We start from the raw sequence: 13,042 nt of genomic DNA on the forward strand, positions 1-13,042 counted from the left end.
GGTGGTGACTTGGGGAGGGCACATCCCTGAGGCTGGGAAGGGGCAAGGAGCCGAGTCCACGGAGCTCAGCAACCGCTGGCAGTGCTGACAGTGCTCAGGTGGATGGATATGGGATGTGCTCTCCAAGCCAGGGATATAAGTTACTTGTACAAAGAGGAACAAACCCACCATGTTCTGCTGGTGCAGGTGGTTGAGGGGACAAAACAGGTTTTGGGGGCAGGCAGTCCATCTGCAAGTATCCAGTTTCTTTTCCTGCTTACTATGCAATGTAGAGCTTTGAACTTCTGCTTTTCTATGAAGATAGAGGAGCAGTCTCCTTCCTCAGTCCTTAGGCACTAAGCCCTCTCCCAGTGTCCCTGACCCTCAGCAGGTAAGGACACCTATTTGCTGCTATGGACTCAACTTACCTTTCAGATTGTTCCTTTCTATTTCTCACCCCTCTTCCTTTCTCCTGGGTCACCAGACAAAATTTTACTATAAACACATCATTTTAGATAGTTGTGTTTTTCCTTGCTGCCCTCTCCTCCTCTCCTGCCTGCCACAGTACTGTTACTTTACATAAACCTCCTTTTAGTCGGATTGTTTAAAGAGCTGCAGCACAGAGATTCCTTGCCTTTTTCCTCACTGAAATATTCCCTTTTGCACCGAATCTCATTTCCTTCACTGCTGGTAGCAGTCGTCTCTTTTCCAGTCCCTCACTCCTAAAACCACTGGCAGTTTGATGGATGCCCATCGTTTTTTCCTGGATGTCTTCTCTTTTAACATGAGATTAACATTGATGATTTTCAGTGTTAAGCCTTCTTATCTCCCTGCTTTTCTTATGGTTTTCCTCTCGCCCGGTTCATTTCTCAGCCTAGGAAAATACCCAGTTACCTTATTTTGTCAGAAGAACCAATTCCCCAGATTGTTCATAGAATATGTATTTTTAGGGGAGATTAATTTTTTATAGCCACTAAACTATACTCATTATTTTTGTACATTTGCAACTTGGGGACAATTTTCCAAGCCGTGTCGCGGAGGGAACGCTTGTTGTCGTGGCTGTTTGACTTACTTGGGAATGCTGTGGTTGTGTGGTGTAGAGTCACATGCCTTGATGTGAATGGGGGGGGGGGGGGGGGGAGAGAGAGAGAAAGAGAAGGATGCAGTAAAAGTGAACGAGGTTTCAGTAAAAATGAACGAGGCTTCAGTACAAGGCCATTTTTGAAGAAGAAAAAAACCCCAAAATTCTGAAAGCGACACTAACCTTCCCTCCTCCTTTAGAATCCTGAAATAAATGGGAGAAAACGCAGTGTAACATGTAAAATACAAGGAGAGAACCCTTACTGTGAACTAACTGTGCCAATACCGCTTCAGTTTGTAGTCACTGATGGAGATTTCAGTTTTAAACGAAAACAGCTTTTGATTAAAAAAGAATTAACTTGAATGTCTGAAAATCCGCACCGTGTTTATTTGAGAGTTGTAAATAATGTATACAGATGGTTGTATGTGATGGGGAAGAATATTTAAATCCTAGGGTTTTTTTGGTTGGTTTTTTTTTTTTTTTTTTTTTTTTTTTTCCAATAAGAAACTGAAGGCTGTTTATAAGAGAAAATAAATAGCTATGTTTGACCATTACTGTCTTTATTTCCTTCTTGGACTTGCTCCTCAATGGTCTCCTACTTGTAAAGAGATTAGCCTCCCCATATTGTCAACATCAGGACACACCCAAGGATGATGTTGGGTCCCCGGTGCCACAGGAGGTGCAGACTCCACTTTGGCCCTGCCCCACAGCACAAGTGCCTTTTTTGCCTTTTCTTTCTTCCAAGAGCGTTCTATGACCACGACAGCTGGAGGGCTCCGGATTTCCTGCCCTCCCATCCAGGCCGGGTTCTGAAGTGCTCTGTGCAGTGGTAAGTTCCTCACACACATGGCTGGAGGGTAGTTTGGGAAAAGGTGGCTAAAAATCTGCCTTTTGCTTCAGTTCTTTACACACATCTGGGTCCACAACTGCCTTGCTGCTGGTGCCCATCTCCTTTGGCTCAGGATTTTTCCCCGTTTAACTTGGTTCTCCTTGGGTTTGGTGTCTGGGAGGTTTTAGGGTTTCACAGAATCCCACAATGGTTTGGTCTGGAAGGGACCTTAAAGGCTATCCCATTCCACCCCCTGCCATGGGAAGGGCACCTTCCACTAGCCCAGGTTACTCCAAGCCCCATCCAGGCTGCCCTTGGGCACTTCCAGGGATCCAGGGGCAGTCACAGCTTCTCTGGGTAGTCTGTGCTAGGGCCTCCCCACCCTCACAGGGAACAAGTCCTTCCTGAAGTGAAGAATTCCAGCCTAAAGCAAAGAATTCCTTCCTAAAGCTAAAACCGTCTTCCTAATTATTTTCAGTACCAGCCCCCTAAATTCGAGTGCCACCGATCTCCTTTAAACTCAGCTCGCGTGCCAGTGCCAAGACATTCCTGGAGGAGTTTTTAAGGCACTCGGTGGCTGGGGGGGGGGAGGGGTGGCTTTGCCTCCTTTTCCCGTTCCCTTTGTCCCGGGGTGGCGGCAGCGCTGTGACCGGGATCAGCTCCCGCCGCTAGTGAACTCCATCGATGGGCTCCGCGTGCCGCTGCTCCTGCCTTGCGGGCGGGATCGGCCTGCGGCGCGAGCCGATGACGTCACTGCCGCTCCCTCCGGCCCGCCGCCGTCGCGCGCCAAATTTGAAGGCGGCGCGCGCGGGGTTCGGCTCGTGCCCCCTTAGGTGGGCCTCGCTCCCGCCCCGCCCCCGGAGGCGCCCTCGCGCCCCCTCAGGCCGCCATGGCCACCCCGCCCAAGCGCAGCCGCCCCGACGGCCGCCTCAAGAAGGTCGCCGTGGAGGGCAACATCGGTGAGTCGGCGCGTCTCGCCTACGCACGAAAAGGGACGGGGAAAGGGGGAGCTTGGCGAGGGCTGGAGGGAGAGAGGCGGCTTTCTCGGTGCTTTCGGCTGTATCTGGGGAGGCACAGCTCTGCGAGCTCTTCACCTCCTGCCTGCCTCCTTCCTTTCTTTTTTCTTTCCTCCCTTCCCCTTCTTCCTTACCTCTTCCCTCCCCCCCTTTTTTTCCCCTCCCTTTTCCTTGTATGAGGGCTCCTCCCACTACGGCAGAGCCGGGCAGCAACAGAGATTTGCTTCCGCAAGATTTTCCTGGCCTTTTCCTTCCGTAAAAGGCTTTTAATCAGGTCCGGAGGCACAAACAAGCCCATTCATAATGTAAGAGACTTTACCATGACACCGTAAAAATGATGAGATTTGGGAGAAAAAAAAAAGCTAAAAGCTTTCTATTAGAGTTTTTAACCGATTCACCTTGTTTGGTGTTGAAGCCCTGGATAAGCTTTGCCTCGCATCTTTCCTGCATCTTTTGTGCTGTAGAGCACCCGAAAGCACAGAATTTCCCGAACTGAGAGGAATCCATAAGGATCTCTGAATCCCACGCCTGGTCCTGCACAGCTCACCTCAAAATATCACCAGGTGGCTGGGAGCATTGTCAAACCTGTTTAAAATTCAGATAGAGAAACCTGTTGCTCCATTAATTGATCTGGATCGTGGTGGGTATGGGAGTCTGGATTATGGGGGTGGAAGGCAGAGTTGAACACCAGTTAAATATCACTGCTGTGGGTGGTTTCATGCTGACGTTGTTCCTGGATGCTTTTCCTACAGCTGCAGGGAAATCCACCTTTGTGAATATTCTGAAACAAGCCAGTGAAGAGTGGGAAGTGGTACTCGAGCCTGTAGCTAGATGGTGCAATGTCCAGCAAAGCTCTGAAGATGATTGTGAGGTAAAACCGGGAAAAAGAAGTCAAATGTTCCTCTAATTTCAGAATACCACTATATCCAACAGACTGGGTATTTTGCAGACTCTGTGTGATAGCAACACTTTTGCTGATTGCTGTTACAATGTCTGAGCGCCTCTTTTCCAGTTGGTTTGGTCTGTTATGGAACAAATGTTATTCGGCATCAGATGTAATTTCTGAAAGTGGTGAAGAGTTACAAGAGGTACTTGTAGCCACTGTGAACTAACCAGAGGGGAGAGGGTTGTTCCTGTGCCATGAAAGTGTGCTATGAAATGTCTCAGGAAATTGAGAACTGCTGCTTGCTTGGTTTTAGCGGTGGGATTTTTTTCCCAGCTACCTGTAATTCCATTGGCAATCCAGCTGCTGCTTCCTGTGTGAGTGGCTTTTGAGGGATTGGAGATCTCTTTTAGACCTGGCAAAAAGCACAGCATGTTTTGGTTAACTCAGCATAAGAGTTAACAGGGATGCGTTGCTCCCGACTCCTCCCGGGCTGCATTTGTGTGTCTGTTTTCCCGGGAGCAGGAGCTGACCACGTCTCAGCGGAGCGGCGGGAACGTGCTGCGGATGATGTACGAGAAGCCGGAGCGCTGGGCCTTCACCTTCCAGACGTACGCGTGCCTCAGCAGGATCCGGGCGCAGCTCAACGCCCTGGAGGGCAAACTCCGGGACGTGCGGGATCCCGTGCTCTTCTTCGAGCGCTCCGTCTACAGCGACAGGTGCGGGGGGCTGCGGGTGAAAATCCTCCCCGGCAAATCACGGGATGTGTGGGGTTGGAAGGGAGATCTGCAGATCGCCCAGTCCAAGCCCCCAGCCAAGGCAGGGTCACAGGAACTCATCCAGGTGGCTGAAATGCTTCCAGGAGAGGGAGATGCCGTTACCTCCCTAAGCAGCTGTTCCGGTGCTTGGCCACCCTCGTGGCAACAAGTTCTTCCTCATGTTGAGCTGGAACTTCTTGTGTTTTAGCTTAAGGCCAACAACAACAAAAAAAAGTTAAATAAATGCCCCATCCTGCGTTTCTGGATTGAGACTTGATAACTGAATCCCATCTCATAATCCTTAGGTATTCCACCTGTTGTGCTATATTGCCAAAAATAATGTGTTTTAATTTTTTTGTAAATGAATGACCCAGTGTACAAGCCAGCTGTGTTCTGTGGGTTTTTCCTGCACACCTGAACTGCAAATGTTGGTGGTCTTCATGCACACAGCTCCAGGAGGAGAGTACCAGCTGTTTAATTCCACTCCTGGAGATCATCAGAGATGCTGCAGTGTTACTACTCAGCTTCTTTAGTTACGGTACTTGAGGCAAACCAAGGGATTCCTGTGTCCAGGAGAATTTTTGTTCCCATCAGTTTAATGTCCACAGGTACATCTTTGCTGCTAATTTGTACGAGTCTGACTGCATGAACGAGACCGAGTGGACGATTTACCAGGACTGGCACGACTGGGTGAATAAACAGTTTGGCTCCAGGCTGGCGCTGGATGGGATCATTTATCTCCGAGCCACTCCTGAGGTGAGGGATAAGAGTGTGATGGCACCGAAAACAAGCCTTGCCCTTCATGGTTAGAGCTCAGCTCAGGCTACACTGTTCCCTTGAAAGCTGCAATACTTGAGCTGTGACTAGGTCTGGAAGTACTTAAAGAAAATGTTCTTTCAAATGTAGACTGTGTGTATTAAAGTCAACTCTGATGGTGATGGTTTTCTCATTTTGAAAACAGAATACATGAGAACAGTAAACTGGAAAATACTGCTGAAATAAAGCAAGCGACTCCAGAAAAGTACAGAATATCTCTAGGAATAGCTGTTACATTGGGAATATATCTGTGGGGCAATAGGTACAACAGTGTGCTGTGATGGTAGAGCTGGTGTGGGGGTGGTCTGTGAAGCCCCTACACCCAGGGCACTGGAGCTAAGCCAGGTGAAAGCACGCCCTGTATGTAAGGCCCTATGACCACGCTTTGATCTTGGGCCATCTAATATTTGTTTAAAAGGAGAGAACAGAATATCTCTCTTGAGTGGGAAACTTGCTTGAACAAGAAAAAACCATGACATTAAAAGAGCTCTAATGAACTTACAGATCACTTCCATATTTCCTTCCTTCCAGCTTCCATGCCTTCAGTTTTGTAACAGTTGTAAAAAACTCTGGAATGTAACACAAATGGAGTAACTCTGAGGGCATGTTGTTTTTCTATTTAAGAAAAGAACATATATTTAAATTACAAAGTACAACACTTTAACAATTTTGGCTTATTGTTGAGGCTTTAGGTGTGCTCAGGATGGGAACAAATGATTTCAAACGTTGGAAAACAGTTCCTAAGAGCCAGAAACATGTTTTGTTCTTATTCAAATACAACAAGATTTTGAAATGCTTGTCTGTAATGTCAAATGGATATTTCTGTGCTCTTGGCATGCAATACAGCAATTTATTTATTTATATTTACTATCCTTTGCCTTTAGAAATGTTTGAATAGGATTTACTTGCGTGGAAGAGATGAAGAGCAAGAAATCCCCATTGAATATCTGGAGAAGCTTCACTACAAACATGAAAGTTGGCTCCAGCACAGGACACTGCGGTAGGGTTTGTTGAGTGGTTCCTTGAGGATGGATAAATCTTTGTAAGGATGTTCTGCAGTGCTTTTTCCACCAGTGAAGCTTCAGCTTTTCTTATGATAAGTAAATCTAAATTGCAGGCAAATTTTATCAGTGTTTCGTTAATAGTGGTGTCCTTCCAGCACGTTCATTACTGTTTGGACGTGCAGCCTGCTCCAAGGTCTCTTCACACAGAGCTCTGAGCAGCAAAAGCTTCAGCTGGACTCGCTGTAACGCACACTGTGCTGTTGTTCAGTTGGGTGCTGGGGGAGCAGAATGGCCAGGAATCACTGAAGTATCCCAGGAGCCATACTGTAAATTCAGAATTCCTGGCTGTAATTTATAGATGCAGTTCTTTTTGTGATATTCTTAACAATGAAATTGCTGACAGGGATTTGAATGCTCTCTGCTTTATTTCCAGCTACTAATATTTGCTTTGTTCCTCCCAATGCAGAACAGATTTTGACTATCTGCAGGAAATTCCAATTTTAACGCTCGATGTTAATGAAGACTTCAAAGGCAAAAAGGACAGATATGATCACATGATTGAAAAGGTAAAATTTCACAAGCAGTACAAACTGATGATTCATGTTGCTCTAGAAATACTCTAATCATCCTTCTAAAATATGTAAGTCACAGAGTTCCATTCAGGTAATGAACAGTTTTACAGCCTATGGCAACACATATTTCATAGCTAAGCCAAATCTTTATCATTTAACTGCCCAGGTGCTCGGTACTTGAATCCCAGTGGGATTCAAGCAAGGACAACTTGACTTTGATCTGAGTAGCTGCAATGACTTACAGTCCTCAGTGGTGGTTTGCACATGTTTTTCCATTCTTCAGAAATGAAGTGTTCCTTCATGAGAAAAGCAGCTTTGTCCTTTGATCTCCATTGATCCACCCAGGAGTGGAAGTGTTCCCCTGATTAAAACCAGTCTTCCTGATTGAGCTTGTAAATCGATGGAATGACCGGAGATGGCAGCTGTGGAAGGAGCGTGCTTTCCTTCTGCACAAGATGAGATAAGGCCAACCTCGGGCAACTTAGTATGGATTTTGGAGGAGTTTACTCCAGAGTAGCTGTCAGGTTATCTGGGAACAGCCCATGCCATGTGTTGGCCCTATTTTTTGGCATTTCCTAAATGGAGGCAGGGAAGAGGTATGCTTGATGAGGCTGGGTACACTGGGCTTTGTGTGGAGACCCAGACTCTGTGTCCTTTCTTCTTACCTCTGTTGTGATGCTCATCCTAAAACTGCCTGGTGTTTAAGTCCTGACAGGGATCTCCATGCAGTATTACTAGTGCTTCACCCTCTGAAGTAGAGGGTGACTTTCTTGTGGTGCCTTTCAAGTTAGTCTTGGCACAGTTATGTGTTCTGTTCTCTATAGGAAGGGATTTGACCTCTTGTTTTTTTCCCCACCTCTTTGAGCCCTGACCTGGGAACGGAAGGGTCACAGTTGGAGAGTGTGATCCAAGATCTGTTTCCATTTCACATCAAGAATTTGGACAAAATGTTTACAGATGGGCTCTGTGTAGGAGAGCCTTTGCCAAAAGAATAGTATCATGTCCTCTAGAGAATGGTTCCTTTTTGTGCAGTTGCCTGGCTTGAGTGGATGGAGGAAAATGCTCCTAGTTCAGGCTGTATCACAGCCTAGTTCCTAGGATGTTCCTGAAATTTAAAGGTGGGAGTTGTGAGCCTGGTATTGATCTCCAGTATTGCATTTTCTCTGAGAAGTGTGGTTTTGGGAGGTTTTGCTTCATGATTTCTTTGTGAGGCTCAGATTCCAAGTGACATCCTGATTTGGTGCCCTGGTTGTTCACCAGCATTAATCTGGTGTGCAGGCAGTGGGTGTGACTGTGGGGTGTCCAAATGACAGCTCTTCTGAGGCAGCCATTATCCTCCTCCTCTTTGGGTGACACCTGCTTGTAATGCAATCCTGTGTGACAGAGGGCTGTAGTTCAGGACCACGGGAGGGATCAGCATAATTCCATCCTGTCTCTCCCTGCAGCTGCTAAATTACAGGTACCGTGTCTGGAAATGTTCCTGATGGACAGGTAATGGCACGGCTGAGCCAGAGCTTCTTTTATCCTGTTTCCTTAGGTTGCAGTAAAGCATAAAGCAGAGGAGAGGTAAATATACTTGCTGCCTATTTCTACTGACAAACACTTAGTGTGATTGACAATATTTGTTTCTCTTTGCAGGTCAAGGAATTTTTGAGCACGTTGTAATCCTCTTTGAAGCGCAGGCAGAGTGAAACCATTCCGAACTTCTGTGTGATCAAAGTCTCAAGTGCAGTTTCGTCCTTCCTTTGTAGGAGGCCTCTGGAGAGGCACGACTCAGTCCTGGAGATTTGGTTGTGAGGAACAAATAAACTTTGTGAATAGGGAAATTATTAAATAAATCGGTACGTCTGTTCAGTATTATGGGAAGCAACACGCACAGATTCTGAAGAGACAAGGATTCTGAGCATTGCCAGATGCTGTGCCACTTCTTGATCAGACCAATGAGTTCTAGACTATTTTATAGATGTTTTTAATTTATTTCGTGCTCAACTGCTATTTAATTTTGAAGAAGGTAGCTGGGTTCTTAGATCTCTTCTATGTTTTTTTAGTTGCATGGATTTGTAATGGATGTTTGTTGTTCCCAGGAAGTAAAAAGGTAAAAACCATTTTTGCTGCTGAGGGCATTTTATGTTTTAAGGTACACAAAACTGTTTTCTGATGCTTTTGATAGAAGAAGTTCTTTGTAGAATACACTGAATTAAATGGAAATGTGACTGAAATTCTGTATATAGGAAGTGAATTTTTATATCTGTTTCTATTATGCACTGCAAACCATGATAATACTGGTAATTCGAGGCTTTTTGTTACCTAGCACGTTTGGGGTGTTTTTACCTTTTTTCTTTTTAGATTTTCTGAAAACAGTGCTGTTTTTGTTGCTGGGCAGTCCTCTTCTTCTGGTGGAGAATATATTTGCTTGCTAGGCACTACACTGGGCAGAAGGGCATTTTGCAAACGGCCTCCATCTGTAAATGACATGTTGCTAAACCATCCCATAATCGCATTAGGGGTGTGAGAGGTGGCTTCCTGCCTTTGTTCCAGCTGCTCCATGTGTTCACTGGGCCTTCTGGGTGCTTATACCAGATCCTGCACTGTTGGAATTAGGATTTTCAGTCTCACCTGCCTGGACTAAGAAGGGGAGACCTGTGTGGAGTAGCTGCTGCCTGAGCCTCTTGTTCCAGGTGCAGAAAACAAACTTCAGGCTACCCATCTCAGATGCTGGGTTTTATGAGCTGCTTGTTCTGCTTTTGAAGGCAAAATTTTATTGTAAAGCTTTTTATTGTCCATTGTGGTGCTTTTGCTACCTGCTTGTTGGAGATGACATTTCTTCCTTTATGGCTGGAGTTGTGCTGGCATTCTCTAACCATTGGCTGAAAAATAAAAGTGGTTGGAAAGCCTGTTTAAGTGCTTAATAGTGTTGGCTTCTTGTCTCATAAAAGAAGTTACATTGTGGATTGCTTGTATGTAATACTGGTACAATAGGGGTATTTGGTGTAAAAAAAGTTCTTTAAAATTTCTGAGAAACTGACTGACTTCACTTTTTTTTCACATGTGGGAAATGAACTTACAGGACAGAGACACAGGATTACATAAAGTGCATTGTGTGTGGGGCAGCGCTCAGTGCAGGAGTGTTGTATAATATTTATGTTGTATGGAAAGCAGCAGAAAGTCTTGTGCAGGACTTGAAGGTTGCACAGTAAAAGGAAAGATTTTAACATCTTTGCTCCAGAAAGGAAGTGAGGTGGAATGGATGAAGATTCAGTTCAGATTTACTTGAAACACATAGTACAAGCTTTTAAAGCATTCTTGGCAAGAGTCTGAACAGTAACAACTTATTTTGACTAACAGTGCAATTATTTCTACAGTTTCAGCTGTCAAAATTGTGGATTTAATTACAGGATTTGGAATGACAGTGCTCGTTGCAAGGAAGTAAACATGTCTGAGTTCTAATAAAGGCTTCTTTTGAAACCCATCACAGAGAGCACACAAATTCTGTGGCAGGTTATCTGCAGCTTGTTCCAGAAAGCTGTACAAAATCTCTGCCTGCCAAGTTTGGGTTGGAAGGAGCAAAGTCATGACCAATTATAAGAATGTTTTTAATTGCTGTGGAGAAAAAAAAAAAACAAACAATACCAAACCACAAACACATACCCCACTGGCCCCCAAGCTGCTGGGGGATCTGGAAGTGGCTGGCCTGGAGCACACGAAGCTGCAGTTATTTGTATGTAGGACAGACAGCACAGAGAGCAGCAGAGATGGCCTGAGACTGGTCTGCCTGTGCCTCGGCTTAGACCTCAGCTCCAACACTACCTCAGCCTTCTGAACCTGTCAGTATTTCCTTTGCTTACATCTATTCCCAGACTGCCACACACCAGGATTGTTGTGTTGGCTTTTGCCTTTTAGAGATGCAAAACGTTTCTGAACTGGTGTCTGCTGTTTGGTGAGAATTGTTTTTCAGCCTTTGGGTGTTGTGTCCATTTCTCTTCCCTTGGGTCAGAGGTACTCTGATGGAATTGCCTAGGAATGCTTGTTTGTTTTAAGCAAGAGTCATCATGATTGGGAAACAAAATTGGGATACTGTTTTTTTCCAGTTAGAAAGCAGACTGAGGTACTGATTAATAGTGTTTTAATTGTGATGCAAATACCTGTGTGAGCAATGGTGCTAATATTGCCTCCTTTTATTCTCAGTTCTTGTGGCTGTTTTCTGTATAGTGGATTTTAAGTTCTCTTCTAAGATAATTTAAGTTTGTCTTCTCATGTCTAGATACTTCTTAAAACAGCTGACAATTTTATAGGTAGAACCTAATTTTCTATAATTTTGTACCAGTTACTTGTACTGTTTTCTGTTCATTTAAGCAGACTTCATAATAATGGAATTGTATATAAAATAAGTATTGAATTGGTTCCGTTCTTTTTTGAGTAAATAGATACTCAGGCATGTCTTTGTGAAATAAAAATGGCCCAGGAGAAGCTCACTGAACTGCTAAGCGTAGACCAGAGAAGTCTGTATGTGTGCAGCAGGAGTTAGGTATGTCTTAGGAAAACACAGTGTGGAAGTCCTCTTGCCAAGAGGTTTCAGCTTAACCAACACTATTCTTGTCTTTAAAATATTGATATCTTTCCTTGCCCTCAGGAACCTGGGAGGATGCATTAGTTAATACTGACGTGCTGTTTTGTATGTCTGAAGTGTGCTGTTAAATAATGGAAAAGGAAGACAGCCCTGGTTTTAGGTTTTGCTCTGCAATGTTTTGATGCCAACTGCCCCAGATTCATGGCCAATGGAAGTTATTTATTTGTTTTAAAAGATATTAAAAGCCATCAGTGCAACGTCAGCTGTGTTAGTTCACCAGGAAAAATGGAAGCTGTAACTGTTTGTGAGGAAAGGAAGCTTAGAAGTTTGGTCTTGAAATACAAACCGATGGCAGAATTGTTCTGCAGTCCCTGTAGCCTAGTGGTAAAGGGGAGAAATCCATGCAGCAATCTGCCACAGGAGGTCATTGTGCCTCACTCCCTAGGCAGGCTGCAAGAGGAGCATTAGGGCTTTAACAGTGAATGGCTGTGGAAAAGGTAAAGGAGGAAGAGGTCACTTCCTCGCTCGGCCAGAGGATAAATGCTGCACGGAATGAGATAAATCTCGCTCTTCGGGAGGAGGGAGTGGAATAGAGCAAACCCCTAGAGCTGGGTTAAGTGAATGACTAGAAAAGGCTGATGAGCTGATGGCAGGGGTTTGGTCACCAGAAGGCTTTCCGTGCAGCCACCAGCTGTTAGGGTGCTGCGAGTGAACATTAGCACATGGATAACACTAATCCTGCTGTGTCTAAGCCATGGCAGCCTTCAGGGCTGAGCTCTCAGCAGGACACAGCCCCCAGCAGTGCTGGTGCTGGCAGCCTGCTGCCAAGTTAAACACTTTGCAGTTCTACTAACCAAGGCTATGCACAGTGCTCCCTGTGCCAGATTAACCTGAACTGGGGATGCATCTCCAGAATGCTGATTGAAATCCAGTAGTGACAAGGAGTGTGGATTCCACACTGGGAGTAAACAGTGCAGGAATTTATTTTACCTTAGGTGTGTATAATGAAATGCTCAGAGCCCCAGTTGGAGGCTGTTGTGTGCAAGTGACTTTTGTTCTTGGGTCTGAGTTTCAGTCCATGGGTATAGAGAATATGAGAGCAGTGTAAATTAGACTATGGTGCATGCTGAATGGGATTGCAGGCTATTGCTCATTTCTTGGATTTCTGCTGACTGCTCCTCCCAATGTCCTGGGCAGGCTGGACATTCCATATATGATCTCCAGGAAGTCAAGGTTGTCCAGCTTGCACCATGGATGTTTGCTGGCTCGTAGTGCTGCCTGGCTTGGAAAAAAACTATTGGTTTCTGAGAGTTAATTACAAAAATGCTGCCACTGCAGCTCTTTCAAAGGACATCCTGTGCCTTTTCCTGTCCTTTATTTCATGCTTTTCTCTCCAATTTCCTTCTAAGTTGTTGTGACTTGTCTTTTAATAACTGCTAAAACATGATCTCATACAAGTTGTAACAGACAAGTTAAAGCCAGTGTTTCACTCAGACACAGCCTTCTTAAGGATGTGGCTTCTGCCCTGCTCCACTTG

The 13,042-nt window shown here is 45.1% G+C and overlaps 1 protein-coding gene across 1 annotated transcript; it reads left to right on the forward strand.

The window, feature by feature from the left end:
* The first annotated feature begins 2,772 nt into the window (after window positions 1-2,772).
* DCK (deoxycytidine kinase) lies at window positions 2,773-9,823 on the forward strand. Its single transcript, XM_083861783.1, has 7 exons — window positions 2,773-2,848; window positions 3,658-3,776; window positions 4,314-4,507; window positions 5,155-5,302; window positions 6,247-6,362; window positions 6,833-6,932; window positions 8,577-9,823. Exons 1-7 carry the CDS (start codon window positions 2,779-2,781, stop codon window positions 8,601-8,603), a joined length of 774 nt encoding a protein of 257 aa, XP_083717909.1. The 5' UTR covers window positions 2,773-2,778; the 3' UTR covers window positions 8,604-9,823.
* Window positions 9,824-13,042: the final 3,219 nt, after the last annotated feature.

This window comes from Zosterops lateralis (genome assembly GCF_965231275.1).
Source record: "Zosterops lateralis genome assembly, chromosome: 5".
NCBI lineage: Eukaryota > Metazoa > Chordata > Aves > Passeriformes > Zosteropidae > Zosterops > Zosterops lateralis.